A 23,025-nucleotide genomic window follows, 5' to 3' on the forward strand; every position below is an offset into this window, starting at 1 on the left:
CCTGACTGAATAATGCAAATCAACAGAGTGAAAGTGGAAAATTCTGTTAAAAGGTCATTTGTATTTCTGGATGGAAATGAATGCGGGAAAAGAGGAGAGAGACAGAAAAGCAAGAAAAAGGACAGATTAAAAGAGAGTTATACTTGGAAAACGAAATGACAGCATTACCAGCTGCAATTCTTGTAAACCAAAGAACATCCAAGCAGATATGTCAGTAATTTATGCTGCTACGCCCTCTTGCAATTAAAGAAGCCACTAAATTTACCCCTGTTGAGCTGCTGCGCACTGCATGTAACACAGCATCTGTGGGGCTTTGTACTGATTTATGATTTGGATGATAATGACGGCAGCCATATGCACTCTGATCATAACAAAGGAAGAAATGCTGCAACCACATCACATCCGGCTGGGTAAAACCACCTGCCAAAGCCCAGAGTGACATCGGTGAGGCACCGCACCCCACTCGTGAGCTCCTGGCTGCCCCATGACCTGAACCAAAAGCCAGGTAAGGACAACTGGCAACAATACCTAAGGACATTTAGGTATTAGGAAGAAATTCTTTACTGTGAGGGTGGTGAGACTCTGGAACAGGTTGCCCAGTGAGGTTGTGGATGCCCCCTCCCTGGAAGCATTCAAGGCCAGGTTGGATGGGGCTGTGAGTAACCTGGTCTAGAGGGAGGTGTCCCTGCCTATAGCAGGGGGGGTTGGAACCAGATGATCTTAAAGGTCCCTTCCAACCCAAACCATTCTGTGATTCTATAATTCTATGATTTGCTCCAAAAGCATGGTCTGGATCTGAAATAACATGTCAACATGGCCATATCCACTAACAGCAGGCTGCAGTCTTTTTTCTTTAGGTTTCTCCTATTTCATCATCATCGGTGATGTCAGACACCCCTGGGCATCGTTGAAGGCAAGGCATGCTCATTTTCCATCCCCGGTGCCCCATAACAGACAGCCTAGCCTCAGCAAGGTCACATTAACACCGACACGATCCTGCTTGGGGACAAAGCCAGAGGTTTAACCTGGCAGCTGCTTCGGCTCCTCTGAGCATGTAATTGCACGCATGCTGCTATCTCAACTCGTCCTGGCTCCTTCTGACATTTAAAGCAGAACAGTGCTAGTGCTGCTCCATCTCCAGCTCCATCTCAGCCTGACCATGCCTGCTCACAGCTCTGCCTTTTGGAAGTAAAGCGATGGGAAGGCCAGGCTGCTAGCTTAAAAGTCAGCTCCTCTTCCACTCACATCAGGCACCTGGACACCTTTGGCTGCAGGGAGTGTAGAGGGATATACGCAACAGAAAAACTTTGGTGGAAAGGGCTTGGTAAGAGGATATGCAGGAAATGAAGCAGTGTCAATCAGACTCCTCCATCACCCCTTGGCCTCTGCCCTCCACAAATGTGCCCAGCGTAACAAAAATCAAGGGGACTATGACTTGCCTGTGCTCAGACTTACTTTACATTAGGTAGATCACTACGTACAGAAAACTTCAGCTCGGAAAGAGGCCAAAGGTGAGAAGTGTGGCTGTAAATTAAATTAAATGGTTTCATAACTAGCAGAAGACAGGAGCCTGGCTCCCTGTGTAACACTTTCACCACACTGATGAATACGCAGTATATAAGAAAAAATCCAGTCCATTTCCTAAGAACCTCCTTATCAGCAGAATAAGGATGTTCTGCTCCACCAAAATATTAACTGCCCTCATTTCTTCCCGCAGTCATTGCCAGCTTCCCACCTTACTCAAACTCACTTCATTAGGAACCATTTACCGCTCGAGTAATCAGAATTTTTTCCACGTAGCTCTACAATTTGCATCTCAGATGGGACACATTCAGCCATATGGTCCTTTTTTGTAATAAAACAGCTCCGAAACAGCTTCAATTCTCAACACCTTGCTACAAAAAATGAGTGCAGGTTAATATCTATTATGTCTGAAGTCAAGAGAAAATTCAATGAGAAAATTAAAACAAAATGGTACTCTTTAGGGGAAATCTAGGCAACTTGGGATGCAATTTAAAGAATGCTGAGGGATGTACGAACCTATGCTTAGGGTTAGGCACTTAAGAGACACATTTTCAAAGGTGTTTAGATGCTTAAAGATGCATGCAAACATTTTGTATGGGATTTCTGAAATCTCAGAGACCTCTCACTGATTTCAAAGAGCATTTCAGCGCCCATTAGGCATTTGCTTACATCTTTTGATACCTTCCCGAAACGAAAGTTCCAAAATGACTTTCCGACCTCTCTCAGCAAATGTGAGAAGAAAACACAGATTTTCCAAACCTCAGATGTTAATTGCGAGGCCAACTTTTCCCCTCCCAGGAAGGAGCCCTCCAGCTGCACACCATGAGCAGGACGACGCATGCACTACTTGCACTGATGGCAGGGTGCCCATGCATGAGGGATGGCAGAAAGGGACAGCCTCTGCAGGGCACGACACACTCAAGTCTTGTGGGATCTCCTGGGTGAAGGCTGATTTTCAGGGCTGACTACATAGGTGGAGAAATGCGCGGTAATATACTCGTCACCAGGATCTCCTTGCTGCAATGGGCTGTGTGCCATCCACCAACCCTACTTTAAGGCTGCACAATTAAGTCAACATTAAGACTGTGTCAGGAAAAGCTAAACTTAGGGTTTCATCAGTAAGATTAATGCACTGGGGTGCTGACTCTCTTCAATTTATAGTGCTCATCTCATCAGGGAAGATGACAGTATATTCAAGCACATTTTTCTCAAACTAGAGGAACAAGCAGGCTGCCATTTCAACTGTGCCCCCGAGGCTGAGAAGTGTAAATCGTAGAGAAGAAGGTGGGGAGTTTTCTGCAAATGTCTGCATTCAGGCACATGCACAGCACGCAGCAACCTTGAGCAGGATCCATCCTGTTGGAGTAAATACAGAATGAGTGGCACTTAACACATGCCATTTAATGAAATACTATAGCGGTCAGTAAAGACGCCTTCACTTTTTGAAGGACAATGAAATGCAGAAGCGGGGCCGTCTCTGGCTGAACAAGCAGACCATGCTGTAATGTCCCTGATGGGGTCCCAGGGAGGTGGCAGTCCCTGTGAGACCATGCTCTGTCCTCTGGGTCCTGCAGCACAGCGGTGCCGGGGCCACCCCGTGCTCCTTCGAGCTGGCACCACAGCAGCTTCCCATCCCCAAGGCTCTTTACTACATCCCTGACTGTAAGTAATTTGGTCATCTGACCATTTTATCATCCTGGCCATGACTTCCGATTATCGTTATATCAATAAATCTATCTGGTTGCTGTATTCTTAAGCGTAGCGCTGAGGAAAGCTTGGCAGCAGAAAGGCTGACTGTTCTTTCCTCGGGCTCAAGAAGCTGCTAGAAGGTTAATGAGGTCTCCTAAGGGTCACAGGATGAAACTGTACCCAAGAGCATACACAGAATACACATGTAAGGTTTAGCCCTGCTTTCTGCAGAAAGAAAAGCAGCTTAAAAGCATCTGTGAGGAAGGAGAGCTTCTAAGAAGTCAGCCGATACTCTGCAGCTCCCCTGAGAAGCAAGGGAATACTGAGTGCTGTTCCGCAGGCCTGCTGCTTCCTTCAGGTAATGGGGTTCACACACGTTAATTGATTAAGATCTGGACTGTCACTGTAAACAACCACTATACAAGGCTCACTTTCTTACATCTATTCTTCCAGGTCATTGTGATCACTTCTGATGAATTCAATGTCTTTTACACGCTTTATTCTATTCTGTTTTGTATGATTAAAATCTTGAAGGAGCTGAACATCGCACAATCCACTTGGTTATTTTGCTGACCACAGAAGCATAAAACCAAAACAAACCAAGAAAACTGTCCAGCTGGCAAACCTGGGCACCTCCATGGGGGATTTTGAGCAACCTGCTCTAGTGGGAGGTGTCCTTGCCTATAGCAGGGGGGTTGGAACCAGATGATCTTAAAGGTCCCTTCCAACCCAAACCATTCTATGATTCTATGATTTTGTGGTAACTGCCCATAGAACACCTTGCAGCACAGCTCTGTGACTCTGCTAGACCCTCTGACATCACAGCAAAGCAGAATGGAAGGTCTCTGGAGAGAGGTGGCACTGGCTAACATGATGGAGAAACCCAAGAGGCTGCCCATGGGACAGCACAATGGCTGGTCAGACACTGATGGGCACACTTCTCTCTTTTCCAGGGGGATGGCAGAAGGGCGGGTAAGTAGCCTGGAAACTATTTTCTATCCAGATCTTGACCATGAAAAAAACCCTACCCAGATCCAAGTGAGGTCTGTGTCCTAGCAGTGGGGGTAGTGCTGCTTGGCCAAGCTGGAGTAGCCAACGTGGCTCTCCATTGATCTGATCTCTGTAAAACCTACTGGTGTCAATAAACTGGCCATGGGTGAGCACACTGATGAGCGCCTGCACTCCTCACTCTCCCCTTCTCTGCAAATGACAGATGGTATTGTTCTCTGAGCAGTGTCTTTGCCTGCAGAGGGAATACCACTGAAGAGCAGATTCATGGCTCTGAAGGACTGTCCCTGGAGGGAGGAACAGCATTTTAAGGTGTCTCAATAGGAAGAGAGGATGGCTCCTCAGCCATAATGTGGAGGAAAATGCTGTAATTATATTTCCTTAGTTCATGAATACAGCATGATCATTAGTGACATGGCGATGATAAAAAGAACCCCATTCCACGTCTTATCTCTGCTCCTAAGACAACTGTTCTGTCTTTGTTCTCAGCAATGTATTACTGAAAAATAATTAAAAAAAAACTACTACGCAATATCAGCACGTAGCCCGAGGAAGGTTTCATATGTAGCCTGACAGTAAGGAAGCAGGACAAATGTGACAATGCCTCTAACAGAGCAGTTTTACTGGGAACAGATGCAGGAGCGTTTTCAGAATGGCAGCTTTTCTGTATTCAACACATTTTAATTAGCCCTCTGTAGTTTGGAAACCTGAGAGCATTGTTGGTACTACCTCTGTTTATTAAAGATTCATATTCAGACTTCACTGGCCATGGGTCATTTGCTTTTTGGAAGCAGAGCAACAGAAAATTGTGTCTGAGATATCTGCAAAAAGTACTTAATGAAATGACTAACGTCTTCAGCCAAGTGTCTAGTTGATTACAGGGTCCAAACAGCAGAACAGCAATAAATCTGCCACAAAGAGAATTGTCAGTCAAGAAAAAAGGCATAAAACCAACCAGACAAGGAAGCAGGAGCTAAAAATGTGAAAATGCAAATCTAGTGTTATTTTTACTAGTTGGAGCTCTGATATTTGAGTGCATATGCTAATTTGGTCAAGTGTGAGATCCAGCCATGTCTCAGTGCACACTATTTTACAGAGAAAGCGATGTTCCATTCTGCAGTCATTTAAATATGTCGTATATTTTCTCCAGGCAAAAATAAAAAAGCAAAGAAAAGCCAACAACATTTTGTAGCATAAAAAAAGCCCAAAGCCCTCCCTTTGCCATAAAACAGTGTGTAAATAAAAACACGGCTGTTGAACATTTATGGTATTTCCACCAGTGAGATTTCTTACCTTCCTCTGCTCTGACTAGAAAGCAGTGATCAGAAACTCAAATTTCTGGTCCTCTTGGAGCTCCTGGCTCTCCATCTAGGACATTAAATGGCCATTAAAGCTAACCTGGCAGCACACACCAGCATCGAGAGCGTTACTATCACTCCCAAATGCCTTCTCCATCACTTGGATTCCTGCAAGGCTTTTGGTAGATGGGGCACCTTTGTTGACATTACCAGCAGGCAAGCTGAAACAAAGCCAGGCTTAACATTACGACTCGACACTCAAATGCACTTTGCAGTGGTTCAGCTGGGTGCCAGGAGGCAGGCAGGATGCTCCTTTATCCAGACAGCTTTGGGTATGTTTAATACATCTCACACAACCCCACATGGGGATACTTACACCAGGGATGCAGGGGTTGTCCAGGTTAGCCAGGTCAGGAAGGTCTGTACTCACACCTACTGCCTCCGCTCTTCAGGCCATCTCTGTACTGCAAAGTCCCAGAAACCTCAATACTGAGTCCATATAGACTTCTAAAAGCTTGGCCAAGCTCAGGTGGGCTCTGCAGCGTATGGAGCACAGCCCAAGAGGATGGCATGAAAACTATGCTCCTGCCAGGAGGCGGAACTGATGCAGGCTGAACACTGCATAAACAAGATTCATACTGTATCCACATGAAACAGCATGTATGGAATATATTTAGGATGCACACAGACACATAATTTTTAACACATTCTATGAATCGCACCATAAGACCTGCTTGTGCTTGCCGGGAGATTGAAATCCTATCACCACACGCTTGAAAGCATCACTGAAAGGCTTAAAGTATACAGATGCTGCACACCTTCTTCAAAATAAACTTTGTTTTATATTTGAGGTGGATGCAAAACTTCAGCTGCAGTGCAGAACAATAAACAATACATATTTTATAATGGCAGCACAAAAATAGCATGCAATATTACTTTACTGGATCTGCTCATGCCTTTGCTCTGCTTTAAGATCACAAGAGAAGAAAAAGCATGGCTTATTTTGAGTGTCTTCCATTCAGTATTATATATTTATTTTTTTACTTTCCCTTCTGGTCCTCTGCAGCTTGGCTTCTGCTCCGAGCACGTCTACTTCTCACAGCGGCTTTCCTGGGATATTTTACTTATTTCAACTGTTAAGTTGTTTATCTTCATCGTGAGTAAAAGGAGAAAAGCTTGATTCCCTCAGGGTGATGCAATGTTTCTGCATGGCATTTCAATAGCACGCTGTTATTCAAACAATTAGAAATCACAGAGACCATACAAGGAATTATCAGCATACTGCATAGAGAGTTTTATTATTATGTAGTGCATAATGAAAATGATTTGAAGGACCCCAAAGCATCATAACAGAAGGAAGCGCTGAATAATCAAGTGATTTTTTTTTGTTGTTGCTGGACTGTAAGAGACCAAAATGTTGTTTACTGGACATATGTAACGCTAAAATGCACTAAAGTGGTGAATATATTTATGGCTGCCCTTCCTTGCATACCAAACACAACGTTATCTGTGAGCCTAGCTGGAGCACAGAGCTGGGAGCAAGGCGCCTGCTAACCACTGTACAGCTGCCATGCTGCTGCCAGAGAGCAGGGAGTGACTGGCAACGCTTACACAGAGGTAGGCATTTTTCCGAGCGCATCTGCTCTGAGATTGTCACAATGACAGCTCATGAAGGTTGTTTCAAAATGGTCTTGTGAGTGCCGTCCAGGCACAGACTCCTCCAGCGAGCTGCCCAGCGTGCCCCAGCAACGAGCTGGCCCCAGCTCCACCTTCCTCAAAGCTTCAGCCCAGCAACGCCTGCCTTAACCTGCTACGTGAGACCCTGCCAGCAGATGCCCAATTCTCCTTTCATTTTTTTCCTGTAAATTTCTTTATTAAGTTTTCTGTGAAAACATCACAAGCTTCACCTTTGCCTCCCTCTTGTAATTCAAAGCACCAATTATAATATGACCTTCCTCTGGCTTCCCGATGTCTGCGGTGCCCTCAACAACACATCGAATTGTGTGCAAACACCTTTAGGGCAAAATAAATGCTTCCATTCATTTTGTTGAACATCGTTTCTCTTTACAAGGCACTAAGCTGAGCAGGACAGCCTTTGCAGGCCTGTGTGCTTCAGCCCCAGATGGAACATCACAAGCTTGATGGCTAGGTTTGAAGACCGATGGAAAATGCTCACCCTGACTGTATGACTAGAGAAGAAATTTCTAATTCTATTAATATGCCAATTCAAGGGTCTGCAGATATCTAATATGCGAAGTTTATTTAAAGCACGAAGAATAAAATAAATGTGTTCCTATGGTTTGCCAGCACTCAGTGTCCTTCACGTCTCTGCAGCCCGTGTTAAAACAAAGCTTTGCTGACTATTTCTCCCTCTCTGTAAACATCTGAAGCTGTCCTTCACCAGCGTTTTATCGCTGTGTGCTCCAACTGCTGATACTGTTTGTTTGCTTCCATCTTGCAGCCCACAGAAAAACAAGAGTTGTTCCAAAAGCATCCCTGCACTTCAGCCCGGCCTGTGAGGCAGGGCGGTCATGGGGCCTGCCATGGGACTTGCTGCATAGGAAGGTCTGCTCACCAAAGCATGGTATTCATGGCAAATTTTAGATCCCTACCGCCACATAACAGCTTTGTTATCCAGCTACATCTGGAAGTGGACACTGACTACCAGAGAGACTAAAGGGATGGACGGAGGCCTGAGTGCTGTAAGCCATTCAGCACGTGAGATATTCACTGCCAGTGAGGAAGACAAAGCCAGGGGTGACCTTACTAGCACCAGGGAGATGAAAACCACCGTAAAACAGTTCCTCCTTGTAAATACTTGCTTCACGTGTGCAAAATCAGCCTAACTCTCACCAAACACTGCTCCATGTCCTCGAAGACGTGTGCCTGCCTGAGGCAGAGCCATCTGAGCCAATTGCCTTCTCCAGGCTGCTCTGCTCCAGGGGCTGACTCAAATGACAACACAAAATCCAGCATAGCTACCTAATGAAATTTCAGGAGGTTACTCCAGGCTTTTCCTCCAGGCTTTTCCATCCACCGCTGGTGCAGATGGAAATAACACAAGATCACCTCCTGTCATCCCATACAGCGGTGAAATGAGATCTTGGTGCAGCCCACAGGTGTGACAGGTGTGACCTGTGCAACTCTGAGCAAATCACTTCACATGTACAAGAAGGAGAGTGCAGCACCAACCCTCTATTTTCTAAAATGCCCTCTTTTTCTGTAGCTGAAATCTGCTGCAGAGGAACCTGCATCAGGTGTGGGGCATGGACCAGCAACACCCACCTGCAGCTCCCCAAGGGATGTGTGTCCCAGGAGCATCACAGTGTGGGCAGGTTTCGTGACACAACAGGCAGGCCGACAGACAGCAATTAAGTCTTTATGTCTGGGCACATCCCACACAGGCTTTTAGCAGCGATTTGCTTTCTAGAGCTGCATCTTTTGAGCACATGCGGGAAAAGACAGGCATCCCCGAGGAGTGGGGCAGGAGATGGCTGCCGTGGGAAAGGGACACCTGCCCCCTGGGGTCAGCCCTGCACTTTAGCTCAGACTGAGCTTTCGTCAGGCTCATATTTAATGCATGGGATGTATTTTTAGTGGCTAGGATGTATGAACACATCGTGGCCTTGATGTTCCAACATGGGTGTGTGAAGGAGCCGCCGACCTTCTGCAATGGGTGTAGCTTTAATTTGATAGTTAACATAAAGTGGGACAGAGGAGATGAAGCATTCTATTAAGACATTTGATAATACATTGGAAAGTGCTTTCCCAGTGCTTTACATAGTTATTCTCTCCGCTGATCTATTTAGCTGACATGTGTAATTCTGAACTACAACGTTGTATCCCTGCTTTCATAAACATACTTACATAAAACCCAATAACAACACGGCCTATTTATTGCTAAAATGCTACTAGGAAATTGGAAAAGGTATAAGTACAATTCATTGCTGGTGATCTCCTGCCCCCTGAAGGCACTGTAGGGCTCCAAATCTCACTCAGTGCACAGCGTCATAAAACTGAAGCAATAAATGTCACTCCTTTCTTGATTGCACATTAGGCCAATCAGCCTTTTATCGCAACTAAATAGGCTGTCATGAAGGCATCACGCAGCTTACTACCAGGATATGGCTCTGGCAAAATGTGGGGCTGGGGGGTGAAGAAAGCTTGTTTTTAAATAATAAGTAAGCAGGATGGAAAAGAAAGGTGCAAAAACACATCGTTGTCCCAGGTCTCTGCACTTGTTCTTTCATGTAGTAATGCTCTGACATACACAGGCGATTATGTGTCAATGCACATTAATATTTGATGTGCATTATCATACTATCCCCTACGAGAACTCTTGCAATCTGGTGAGCCCAAGGTCTCCCAGACACGGGGTTACACAATGGGGCTGTAGCTTCAGTTGGGAGCACGCAAGCACAGCTCTTCAAAGCTGAACCAGACCTCTTGGTGCACCTCACGCAAAGTGCGGGCTGGGCAGTCTGCATGACTCCCTGTGCTACTCTGAGAGCACAAAACAGGCTGCCAAAACCCTTCCTTCAAATCCAAATAAAGGTGTGTGCTCAGAAGTCTGCTACATTCTCCTAGCAATGACTGAAGGATGCTGTCACTGAAAGATGCAGTCACAGCTTGTGGGAGAGGAGTGAAGAAAAACCCCCAGGTTCATTAGTACCCCTGTAAAATGAGGCACATAAATGGCTGCTCTCTGCATGTTGTTTTGTGGGTTTCCCACCAATCTGCACAAAATGAAAATACAGAGCGTGCTGCTGCCTTCTCACACGCTCCGGTAAGACACGCAGATCACAGCAGAGCTGCCATACCCAAACCCTCCAGTTGCCCCACCATACAAACGTTCAATGCGCTTGCTCCTCTCTGGGTTCAGTGGAGGTCTGGTCTCCATGTCAGGCAAGGAGGCCATACACGCTGCCTCCCAAGCCTGAGGTGGCTCCTCTGTACTCTCCAGCACATGGCAAAGCAGACCAAGTGGGAGTCTGCCTTTGATTCTCAACCTCAGCCCTATCCTAGTCCCTCCACCTCCTTCCCTGCCAGGACCATCTAAATCCCTGCTGCCTCCTTATCTCCTATCAACATGAACGCAGCAGTGGGCACCTCAGCCATGTGATCCTGACAGGCAAACTTGGCTATTTTGAGCAAGGCTCCTAACATTATTGCAGCTTTTTCTTTTTTAACTGAAAAGACTAATCACTGTAAAGACAAGTGACAGCCTTACAGGGCTGATAAGCTATTCCCCCCTTAAATTTCAGGAGAATTTGTCTGGCAAGTACAGGAACACGGTAAGATGGTAAGACAAGGAAACAAAACTAAAAAATCTCAGAAGCTATTTTTAGCTTTTCACAGATCAATATTTCCTCCAAAACAACTGAAGCAGTCATAAGCCAAATTCTGCTTTTATCATCACAAATTCCAAGTTTGCACTCTGCAAACAACTATGCATTTACACTCTGATGGAGTCTGTTCTCCCCTCTGCCTGCAAAAGGCTCCACTAACTACCGAGCAGTTACCGTGTGGTTATGGTACCGGCAGAGAGTTTGTCTCACTGAGCTGGTGAAGTAACATCTATTGCTTTCATAAGCCAGAATTTCTCCCTCTGAAGCTGAAAACCAAGTCTGGCCCAGCCTCTGAAAGGAGGATTATGAAGATAAAAATCTGTAACCTCTATGACTTAGAGTGGAGGGTATTCTCCCTTGGGCACATGGTGAGTTTTGCTGTAATTGCAAAAGATAAAAAATGTATGTATCATATAGGGTCCCTAAAAGACCTGCTTGGGTGAACAGTACAGATGGAACACAATGCAGTTCTGCATTTATCTGAGAACATTTAGAGCCATGATATATAGTCTATATGACAGACTTCCTTGATGCATAGAGAAAATACAGTCAATTTCTTCGGGTAGGCTGAATTATTTACCAGCGCGTTCCAAAGTGTATTGGTAATAAAACACTATGAAGTATAAGTAACTCTAGACAATCTTGGCTTACGCTAAAACCAGGGTGCTTTTTTGTTAAAGAATGTTATTAAGAAGATAAATCCTGAGAATCTGGAAAGGCAGGAGTTTGCCAAATGAGCACCAGGTTCTGAAGGACTCTGGCCTCTCAGTGGATGGAAAGGTCCATCCAAAGTTAGGAACTCCATAGTCTCACTTCCAAATTAAATAGGATACTTTGGCACAGGATAAAGGATGAAAGGATGGTAAGCCAATTTTCTGAAACTTACCAGACAAATGGCTGTTTTTGACTTGAATCAAATAAAATGCATGCAGAGTAAAACAATTTCAGCAGATGACCAAACAAGCCATCATTTTTCCAAGCAATACCTCTTTCTAGCAAAGCCACTAGTGCATTTGAGTTAGAAATAGAATGTGCTCGGTCCTTCTTCCTACTCCTCAAACAGGACTGGACCATAAGCTGCTTTCAGAGATGCTCTCTGTAGATAAATATAACTTCTTGTTCCCGTATCTTCCCCTGCTCTTTCTGTGGACTCATCTCTGAGAAAGGAGAAACCACATCTTGATCGAAGGCCCTTTAAAAGCCCGTGGGGATCTTTCTTTGGATACAGTTGGGCACTAACCGGGGCTGGTTTTATGTCTAAACTGCCTGCTGAAAGATACCTCTGACACCTCAGCATCCTGCCAGTGAGGAACGTGATAAGAATTGTGGCTGGCAGTGGAGGTGGCTCTATTAGGCCAGGGCTAAGATCATGAGAGGATGTATACTGCTTGATCATCTCCTGTTGCGCAACGCAGAGACTGCATGCTGCAGGCCCTTTGCTTCCCTCTGTGATTAGATATGAGCACCGTGCTCCCCATGAAGACCTACACAGCAGCAGCCGCATTTTGCGCCCTAGGTATGATCTGAAGTGAAGCAGAAATGTTAGCCTTTGCAGGACTGCAGATTTTAATTATTTAATTCCATTTCAGTGTTCATTTGAACCGTGAGCCCAGTGAGTATGTCTGAAGATCTAGTTTTCCTCTAGAAGGGAAAGGCAAGCAGCAAGAAACTGCCATATAGCTACTGTATAATGCACGGGACGATGCAGATGTTGAAGTAGCTTGTTGTTTCTGCATCTGGAACAAGTAGGTCACACACAGTTATTATACACACTGCTGAACATGAAGCAGCCAATACCCTTGTAATGTATGTGAGCTTTCAAACTACCTTTTAGTACTTCAGAGTAGTACAGCATCTTGTTTGCGGATGCTTTCATTGAGAGCAACTGACAGAAGGGGGGAAGGGACCCGAAGCTGACTGACCTAATTGCTGGGTGGATTTAGAAGCTGGCAAGATTGTTCATTTCTTTTATCTGTTTTCTTTCTATACTATAATTAAGATAGATATTGATTGCTGGAGCAATATTGATTGCAGGGGTGGCGGCTGATGGCAGCTGCATGATTTGCACAGATATCTTCCATGTACAGTGCAGTTTATTTGCATGAGAATGCAATTTCACCATACTCATGTGTTGTGGATTGCTTGCTTGCTGTATAGGAGCATTTACCCAATATATATATATATATATCAGCGATTAACAGTAAAATATGAAACAGAAGCTTGGAACAGTTCATATTCTTAATCCATCTTGGGTGTCCATTTGCTCAGGGTAAGTGGAGTTTGTTGTTTCAGCCATGTAGAAAGAAGTGCAGGATGCAAGAAACTCGCTGCAACTTCCCCACCTCCTCTGGGAGCACCACCCAGCTCTACGTCATGCACGAGATCCACATGCCTTCCTCCACCGCATTCGGCTCTTTAGGAAAGCTGTCATCATTTCTTCCCTTCTGGGCTGGGAATCAAACACTTTTGGGCGACTGCTTCTTGCCCTGATCTGAGTGGGGAGGATGTGGGATCTGAGGGATCAGCAGGGAGAAGGAGAGGATCGTTCTTCTCTACTCTGCCCTTGTGAGGCCCCGTCTGAGTACTGTGTCTAAGCCTCGGGCCCCCAGTTCAGGAGGGACGTGGAACTGTTGGAGCGGATCCAGAGGAGAGCCATGAAGATGATTAGAGGGCTGGAGAACCTCTCCTGTGAAGAGAGGCTGAGCGAGTTGCGCTTGTTCATCTTGGAGAAGAGAAGGCTCTGGAGACACCTCACTGGAGGGAGTCTGACTTTTTACATGGTCTGATAGTGATAGGACAAGGGGGAATGGCTTTAAGTAAAAGAGGAGGAAATTTAGGTTAGAGGTTAGGTCTTCACTGTGATGGTAGTGTGGCGCTGGCACAAGCTGCCCAGAGAAGTTGTTACTGCCCCATCCCTGGAGGTGTTCAGGGCCAGGCTGGATGGGGCTCTGGGCAGCCTGATCTGGTGAGTGGCAACTCTGCCCACGGCAGGAGGTTGGAACAAGATGATCTTTAAGGTCCCTTTCAACCCAAGCCATTCTGTGACTTTATGACCCTTGTCCTCCTGACCTCGGCACTCAACGCACTGCAGTGCAAAGCCCTAAGTGGCTCGATGGAGGCCAGGCCCCTCCTGCCAGGGGCAGCATCCCTTTCACCTGCATCCTCCAGGGAAGGCTGGCAGCAAGCTGCAGATGGCCTCCTTGCTGCCAGGCCACAGGGAATGAAAAGCACTCTCACATCAGACATCTCTGCATCCTTCCTACAGCTAGCTGCAAACTATGGCTCATTCTGGGCAGTCCTGCACTTTGAGTCTCTTCTGCATGCTGACCTGCTGATATTGAAATCCAAAGGAAAAGCATGCATATTTAACCCCAATTCATCATTCTGATTTTGATTAACTCTACAAGTCAGAGGTTTGAAGGCTTTAATCTTGCTTTAAGAAAACACTCCTGTACTCTCTTCTCCGTATCTTCCAAAAGGAAATTCAACAGAAGGGGTTTTGCTGTTATCTATCTCCCTCCTCTTGCTCAGACATTTCATGGACCTCCAAAATAGCCACACAGCATCCATCCCAACCATGGCCCGCCCAATGTAGAGAGTGCTCTTATTTCCTCAGTGGCCCATAATGAGGAGATTGATTCTGGGATCTGGGCTCTTGACGTGGTTATGTACTGACACTAAGCCACTTCAGCAGATGAGCAGGCACTCCATTTGGTGAGTACTATTTATATACAGTGAGTATTTCATGGATGCTTTTTGGAGGATCTCAGAAACACACCACTGTTCAGCACGTTACGCTTCATTCTTCATTTCCTTTTAAGTATATCTCTCGGGGTGTTATGTTGAGTAGCCCTGTCTTACAAAATCAATTATTCCTTAGCCAGCTCAGAAATAAAACCCAAAGTAAGCAACAGCAAATGTCTGATTTACCAATAGGTTGCAATCCAGCGCTAAAGAGCGTAGCCTCGGCCCTGCTTCAAATATTCATGAAGCTCACTGGTGCAAAATGCATTAAAGGTGGGAATAATGCCAGTAATGCACGATCCTCTTAGTGACAAGAAGCTTTCACATATTAAAGTAGCAAGATGTTAAAGACTTTCAACTGAACAGTCTTTGTTTTTAACCCAGAGAAAGAGATTCACTAATGGAATGCCAAATTGCATTCACTTTCGTGATATTAGGCTGCGGAATAGGATAATAATATATGTGTGCTTTAACATGCCTCAGAAAACCTGTTATTACAGTTGGTTCTTTTCTGCCTTTTCTTTGTACCTTCCAGAAAATGTTCACACGCATATCTTACCCCTTTGAGTTGTCTTTTATGTGGCAAAAATCCTATCAAAATCCCAGGAGTCTAGCCATTAACAGATTGGTTTTAAGGAAATGAAACAATTTAAAAGTAATGGTGACACACTACAATAGCACAATTCATCTGAGTGACAATTGGCAATGAATAATGAAAAAAAAAAGAAAAAAAAAGAGAGAGTTAAACCAGAGACAAGGGACTGTGAAATAACAGACTGTGGCAATGCAGAATAATGTTAATTGTCGCTTTAAATCATCAGCAGCCCAACCACATCTGCTATCACACCTGTGCTCTCCCTTCTGATCTACTCTGACACCGAGCAATAGCAGGCAGCCAGCCAGCCCTGCATCTCCAGCTCTGAGCTCCGGCTCTGCTGCCAGCTCGCATCCCCCTCACCTAGAGCAGACCAGGCACGGATCCTGCGAGCCCTGATGGATGGGGACACGGCTGCTGCGGGGCTCCTCACCCCGTAACAGCAGCTCCCAGGGCTGTCAGGAGCTCCTGGCCTTGTTCGGGCTTTCAGGAACCCCAGAGGTTGGGAACCCTGCTTACTTCTGAAATTAGATATGCAGAAAAGCACTGATCGAATAATAAACTGGAATTTTGCTTCCCACTTAATCCAGGGGAATTTTCCTCACACTAAGTCTTTGCAGGGATGGGGGGAAGCGCATCAGGATACGACTATCTGGTGCCAAACACGGAAATTCAATTAATGTACATTTTGAAAGAGGGATCTAGGTTCCCCATACATGGCCTGCTTTTATTCCAGAAATAAGAATAACAAAGAACTAACACCCAGAAGGCTCATTTTTAAGAAAGACGTTTATCCACGACTAATCAGGGGGCAGGGACAGGAAAGCAGGGCTCTGTTACGGCGTATGAAGTTGTTTACTTCAAAGCAGCCCTTTAACAGGCTTTGCACGGTCTTTTTACTTCTGGTTAGAAATCTGCTTTGCTGCCTTTTAGCATCCTCCCAGCAGATGCCCTTCCCTGCTTCCCGCCCCGAGAAGCACCTTCCCCTGCAGAACGACTGCCTGTCAATAATGACTGAGAACTTCAGCTCCTGCCGCTACTGCGCTTCTCTGCATAAGCCGAGCTGTTTCAAAGGCGAGGAATTAGATGCAGAGGCTGCAGTGAGAACGTTGCTGGGCTAAGTTGGATCTGGCTCCTTTATCAAGCTATTTCCAGAAAAAAATAAACACTGCTCCTCAGTGCTTGTGATTAATAATGTTATCTGGTAGCTAATTTTATTCCTTACCCCTCTCTTCTGCCGCCTTCCAACTTGCAAGTGCACTTAATTATGAAAACATGAGCACTAGACTGTGGATTTTGATGTATTTAATTTTACCATGACTTTTTTTTCAGCACTGCACCACCAAATCCCTCAAGGATAACTGGCCAAGGAGACACTGAAAGTCTGACACCAGAAGTAATTTCCTTAAACAAAGTCAAAATTAAGCAGCATCTTCCACACAGATTTCACTGCATCATTGCAAACCAAGACACATCTTGCTCCAGTTTTTCAACACCCACATTTCTCTTGATGCCTGGAACCAGAGCTAGACTTCTGTGGCTCGTTTGCTTGGTACTTTTTAAAGATTGGGTTCAGAAGTCATTAGAGGCTTGGCAAGACCAAAACAAAATGAGCATGAGTTGATCACCACGCTCCTAAGCACCTTCACTGAATAACAGAAACGTTTATCATTTCATGTGTGGTCGTGGATTCTCTGCCAGGATGAGGTCAGCTGCCCAATACTGGTCCCAGTTATCACGTTCACCATTCATTCGTTCGTTCATTCATGCCCCTCTGCTCCACTCCTACCACACATGTCAGAGTTCAGGCAATACTGCTTTACTAATATCTCACTGCCCAGATTCTGTATCCATCCTTTAAACACCAGCAGCCTTCAGCTTCGGGAGCATCATTTAGATCATCGACTCTAACATTTGCATGATTATTTTGATGTCTTTCTAAATTTGTATCAATTACTTAGATAGAAATACGAAAATATGAGGCTTGACATTAAGGCAGTGTTAGAAAAACAGCTGTGTGGATAGCTGCTTTTTTGATCTGCTGGCTGCTCCAAAATTACAATGAAATGATTAGCTTAAGGTTGACTTACTACGAGGTGTTTGCATATTATCTAGGCAAACCGAAAAATCCAACAAAATATTCTAAGTAGATAGAATTATTTCCCCTCAGCTTACGTGACTGCAGTTTAAAACAACAAGCAAAAAAGAATATTTTCACAACCTCTTTCTAAAAATAAAAAAATAAATTCCCACTGACAAAATGTCTGAATGTATACTCTGTTTACTTCTAACATTTGAGGGTTAGGTGTTTGACTCCAGCAACTAGGAAAAAGCGAGACAGATTTCCCAACATTGCTAATGCCACGCATGACTTAACACAATGATAATACTAATGATAATTTTTAACTGCAAAAGCTATAGGTCAATTAGTTTTCCCAATTCTATTTTTATCAAAGAATAAAGCTGTAAAATCCCAGTTGGTGCAACATAAGTTATAATAGCAACAAAATGGATAACTGTGTTTCTGGACTTTTTCGAAATTGTGCACGTTCCAAAATTACAAACTGGGCTGTTTTATACATCTTTTCAGACTAATAGCCATTTTGGCCACTGTCTAATGAATCTCCAGGTGCAAAAAATTAAACGTCTAATATTTTCAATGCTTTCTAAACCACAGTATCTTTAAATAACACAACATTGATTAAAATAGAAGAGTAGACCAAATTACTGTACCAAACGTCCTCTGCATCTTCGTCACACTCTGCCCCAAACTGGCAAATGTCACAGGTCGATGTCTCTTTTTGATTGGTTTCACCTGAGCCTTCATTGACTGTTTGATGGAAAGCAGAAGAATATACATTAGTATAGACTGCACCAGCAAAGCACTTCTCTCTAGAAAAATCTGTTCACCATGTCAGCTGAATGTGATGCTCACAAAGCTGATGTTGGCCAATAGACAGCATTTTTGAATGAGCCCGACATGGAGATTCCCTTGTTGTTCTCTGGGAAATTCCTGGGTTACAGAGTGAAAAGGATTAAGAGAGAAAACTCCTCTTCCTTTCCCCTTCCAACCCTGCAGCCTTGCAGCTCAGCATCCCCACCTACCCCCACCGCAGCGTCCCACAAGTCCCCATAAATTCTGCAACTAAGGGCACCCAGAGGAGGGTCTGTTAGAAGATCCAACAAAAACATTATCTGTTTGTACACAAGCATACAAGCACCTTTTGCTGTCTTTCAAAGAGTGCTGCTTTCCAGCAAGCCTCAGCACCCAGTGATACCTGTCAGATGTTTGCAAAATTATTACACCAGACCGGAGTGCAGACAGCAGTCCGCCCCAATGGACATTGCTGTGTGCAGAAATGCTCTCTGCGCTCATCCCTTCATTCCTTTCTTCCACGTAGTGCAGGGTTACTGCATGCTTGAGTTCAAGCTCCTGAAGCTGGTGGGCACACTGATGTGTCCCCCAGTGACACCAGTGGGACGATACACCTGCTTGACCTGCACCTCCTGCTACAGACCATTATCTGTGAAGTTACTGGAGACCTTCAGGTTGGAGTGCTCTGAATCGAACAGGACCTCAGAAAACATACTCTGGCTTTTTGTTCTACAGGGTCTGGGATTTGTAATTTCTGCTTCCTTGAATGACTCAGGAACTCATTATGTTTCCATCTCATAAGAGCCAACATACAAGAGTGGACAGGGTGTCCAAGTGCCTCACACCATTAGCATCTCCATGGCCATGTGTGTCATCCCAAACCTACGGCAGTGGGAGCTCATGCTGCTGTACAGCTCTCCCAGTTTCTCTGCAGCTGCTTCCAAGCCTGGGTTTTTCATTGATTTTTTTTTTCTTTTTTTTTTCTGCATATAGAAATCTCTTTTTCTGAAGAGACAACTTTGACAGCCACTCATGGCCAAGGCTTTCCAGTGGTTAAGATACTGGGCAGGATATATGATCTGGATTGATCAAGTCCTGCTGCTGCACTGTGCCACAGTTCCTCTTTCTGTACAAGGGGAATGGAATCTTTGGCAGACACGCTGAGAGCCATAATGAACGACTGTATGCAAAGTACACAGGGACCCGTGGTCAGAAGACTTTTTGTGACAGACATGCATTCCTAACCCACCAGGAATATGACAGCTGCTCCAGCCCATGAGTGTGAGAATAAATTCTTTAAGGCAAAAAGCTATAGTTTCTTTTTTTTCTGTTGTTCTGCAAATCACTTCCCTTATATTTCCTTTGAGTTAAAAACATGCGCCCTATTTCTTCCTCCCTCTGATGTTTCTATTAATAAAAATTTAGCAGGTGTGGGCTGACCAGGGATTTCACATGGGCCCACATCACAAAGTAAGCAAAATAGCTACTTATGTCATTAAAGTAAGTCATTCGAAAGATTCAGTAACTGATTCGGAGGGGAACATGCGCACTAAGAAGCAATGCAGTTCTGAATTTCTACTGAAAAGAAACAGGTAACTCCTTCATAGTCTTTGAAGAAGCTCTGCATACAGCATTCCAATGCGCACGCTGTCATTAAATGCCCAAGCATGCAGCAGTCTTGATTACAGAAGACAGCTGCCTCTCTCTCTCTCCTCTTCCCAGTACTGACAGATAACATTATTATTTACCTTTCCTTAAGGTGTGTTTTCTCTTCCCACACAAACATGCACACCCGCACGAGCACCTGCGCCCACAGTCTGCCAGACACAGAGCTTTGTTTTCTGCATGCTGTGCAGGTAAGCGCCTTGATAAATTTGGACATCTTAGAGTTATTTTCCTGCTGCTTTTCAGCCCGAGGACTAGTGGATGCGTTTTTTCTAAGGTGACTCTTTTCCTTTCTGTTCCTTGCTGCATCACTGATTTACACTTGCTTTCATAACTCAACTGAAAAAAAAGTTAATGGAAATAATGCAGTCTGTGAATTCCTCCTGCTAAAAATGTAAGGGGTATGATTCTTTTTTTTTCCATTTAAATTACAAAGTTCTCAAATTACCAACTGTTGAGGTTTAACACCAGGACCCTGTATGAACACGGAAGGCTATAGGGGAGCTAACTGCTGAAGCTCGCTGCCTATTACTCACACTACTAAGAAACATTATGCTACAAGTTTCTGTTCGTATTAACAAGATTAGCAACTTCCAGAGTTCAAGGAAATGTGCGAGTCACGCTAGGACTGTACACACGCAGCTTCCCAGACGCACCCCTCTGCTGGGAACTGATGACTGGTGCTTGGCCTATTTTAACTAAAGGATACCAAAATATCTGTGCTGTAGCTTCTGGATAACTCATGCTCGGTGCCTTTCCAAGACACTCCGGAGATGTCAAAAAACCTCTCTTCAAGTTGCAGAAAAGCAGCTCAAATGGGGTCATTAGGACTGCATAGAGCAGCCCAGTCTTGATCTGAGATGCAAATAGTCACTGATTTCCTAGATGACACAAAGGATGTGTGGTAACTTGCTGACAGATCATACTGTGAGGCTCTGGAAGGAGGAGCTGGGAAGCCATGAGGGAGAGAGGCACTTAGGTGGCAACCCTGGCTAAGCACTAATCTTGGCTAAAACTCTTCAACGTCCTTGCCTCTGAAGGCAACAGGGGAAACTCAGGAGACTTGTTGGTCAGTTTTCATTAGTCTTTGTAGGACCACTAATAGTAGTATAATAATCCTTAGTCAATATATTTTAACTATACTGGAGAACACAGCAGAAAAAAGAGTATTAAACACCACCATTCACACACTTGAATATACAAAGATATGCGCAGCCTGATCAAACTGTAGGTGTCCCTGTTCATTATAGGGGACTTGGTCTAGACGGCCTTTAAGGATCCCTTCCAACTCAGATGATTCTATGATTCTATATTCTTTTTATATTGCTTTGATTGGTGTGATCACTAAGCTCATTGCAGTCTCCAAGCAGGCATGACCTTCATGCTGTCATCATCCTTGATCGTGACCAAAAACTGTGGGATCACTCCAGCAGAGCGAGGAGCCCAAGCCAATGGATCTTGGGCCTCTTAGCCAAAACGACTGCGCAACCCAGTATCTGGGGGAACTCACTGCATAAATATGCCCTAAGTCCGGTTTTAAAACCTTCTGCAGTCTCAGATGTGCTGTGCATTTCCTTACACAGCCCAACCAGCAAGCAGCTGCAGAGACAACCCAGTCTTCCGCAACCTTTCTTTACCTGATAGTAAACACGTCTCCTACCAGGGCTGATTTTTATGGATGACTGAGCTAACTTTGAACTATGACAATTGTAAGTGCCAAATGTTATCATTCCGGTCACGTGCAGAAAATACGACATAATTAATACTTGAATACTTGATTTGTCACGGTGGGATGTCTTTGCTATTGCTGAAAGAGGAACATCAAACAAAATCGCTCTAGATCATTCTAACAGGAAATCCACTCATTTTTCGCTACAAAATCTAGGCAATAACAAAAATCACATGAAGATTAGCGTTGATGGCCATTTTGGAATGAAAGATAACGTGCAAATTAAACTGTGGAGGAGGAGAAGAACAATAATCTCCAGAGCAGCTGAGGTGATCCTGTCACATGCTTCAGTATTAACAGGATTGCTCTGGACAAGTGACAAGGAGAGCAGGCAAAGCGAGAAGGCTCTGAGAAACAAGGGCAGGGAACCAGCAGAATTTACTAAATGTGTCAGAACAAACACTACCTGCATCTCTACCAAACAGCTAAACCACCTCACGAACAAGACCAATAAAAGCCCAGATGCTGCAAGTGACCTCCTTCTAATCAATAAGCCCTTTTTCCTGAAAGCATTAGCTCAGTCAAAACCTGCGAAGTGAGAAAAATGAAGGGTGCGAAGCAGGGGGTGGACTCTGCTCTCAAAGCCTGGCAGAGGCTCAGAACAACATTATGGTCAAAATGAAAAGAAAATGCTCTGCTGTGTTGGTAATAAATCCCAACTCTGACATGTCGCGTTCTGCTTTCCTCCCGCTGTCTGGCTCCACCTGAATAAATACGAATTTACTCTCTCTTGCACACACAAACACGCTGGGGCAATTACGCATGGCACGATGAAGCCATGCCTCCAACCAGCAGGGGCCCCAACACAGAACTTCTCAAAGAGAGCTGCCATGTTCACCTTCACGTCAGCGGGCACCTGATTGGGTTCTCCAAGCCACCAAGGCTCAGCCCTGGAAATCACCTCTCCATTAATGAAGGGCAGACTCTTTAAGTCGTGGTAAGGCTGTGCCAAGGCTGAGCAGGCTGCCCAGGAGAGCAGGCGATGTTTCATGGGGTTTTACTGTGCCGGGGTTTACCTCGGATGCCTCCACGTTGCCTTTCTCAGCCAAGTGCTGGGAAAGGCTGGGCTGAGTTCAGCTCACACACATATCTAGGCAAGGTTTTCAGGGTGGAACTAGATGGATCCAGCCAGCTCAGATCACTGATAAAACACGCTCTTATCTCTTTGCTAAAGAGCATGCAGATACAGCCAGGCACTGCTTTGACGCCAATCAGATTCAATTTGCAGTGTTTTCCAGCTCTCATACATCTCCTGTGACTCTCAGGTTATATACTTTCTTAACCTCACAGCCGGTGGATTATCTCGATGTATAAAGATCTCAGTTTCTATTTGTATTTATTTTGAAAAGTATGACTAAGTTTTAGGGCTGTGGAGAACAAGCTCGTGAGTACAATAAATACCAGGAACTATCAAGTTTATCATTTTTAAACTAATTATTTTTATAGGGCTGATTCACAGTTCTTCAGTCATGTGCACTGCTGCATTCATGTCGAACAGGAGAAAAGCACTTCTGAAACAGAGCTCGTGCTGTGCTGAGCTCACCTGCACC

At 44.8% G+C, this 23,025-nt stretch overlaps 1 protein-coding gene and 1 long non-coding RNA gene across 2 annotated transcripts in view; one reads left to right on the top strand and one right to left on the bottom strand.

Moving 5' to 3' along the window:
- Positions 1–23,025, bottom strand: part of TMEFF2 (transmembrane protein with EGF like and two follistatin like domains 2) — a 111,356-nt gene that overhangs the window by 27,331 nt on the left and 61,000 nt on the right. Inside the window, exon 5 of the mRNA XM_021397592.1 lies at positions 17,940–18,036. Coding sequence (XP_021253267.1) covers positions 17,940–18,036 — 97 coding nt within the window. The remainder of the gene's footprint in view (positions 1–17,939; positions 18,037–23,025) is intronic.
- Positions 656–6,699, top strand: LOC110399248. Its single transcript, XR_002439040.1, has 2 exons — positions 656–4,185; positions 6,586–6,699. It is a non-coding gene; the product is annotated as an uncharacterized LOC110399248 (long non-coding RNA).

The sequence above is a fragment of the Numida meleagris genome, chromosome 5 (assembly GCF_002078875.1).
Source record: "Numida meleagris isolate 19003 breed g44 Domestic line chromosome 5, NumMel1.0, whole genome shotgun sequence".
In the NCBI taxonomy this organism is placed as follows: domain Eukaryota; kingdom Metazoa; phylum Chordata; class Aves; order Galliformes; family Numididae; genus Numida; species Numida meleagris.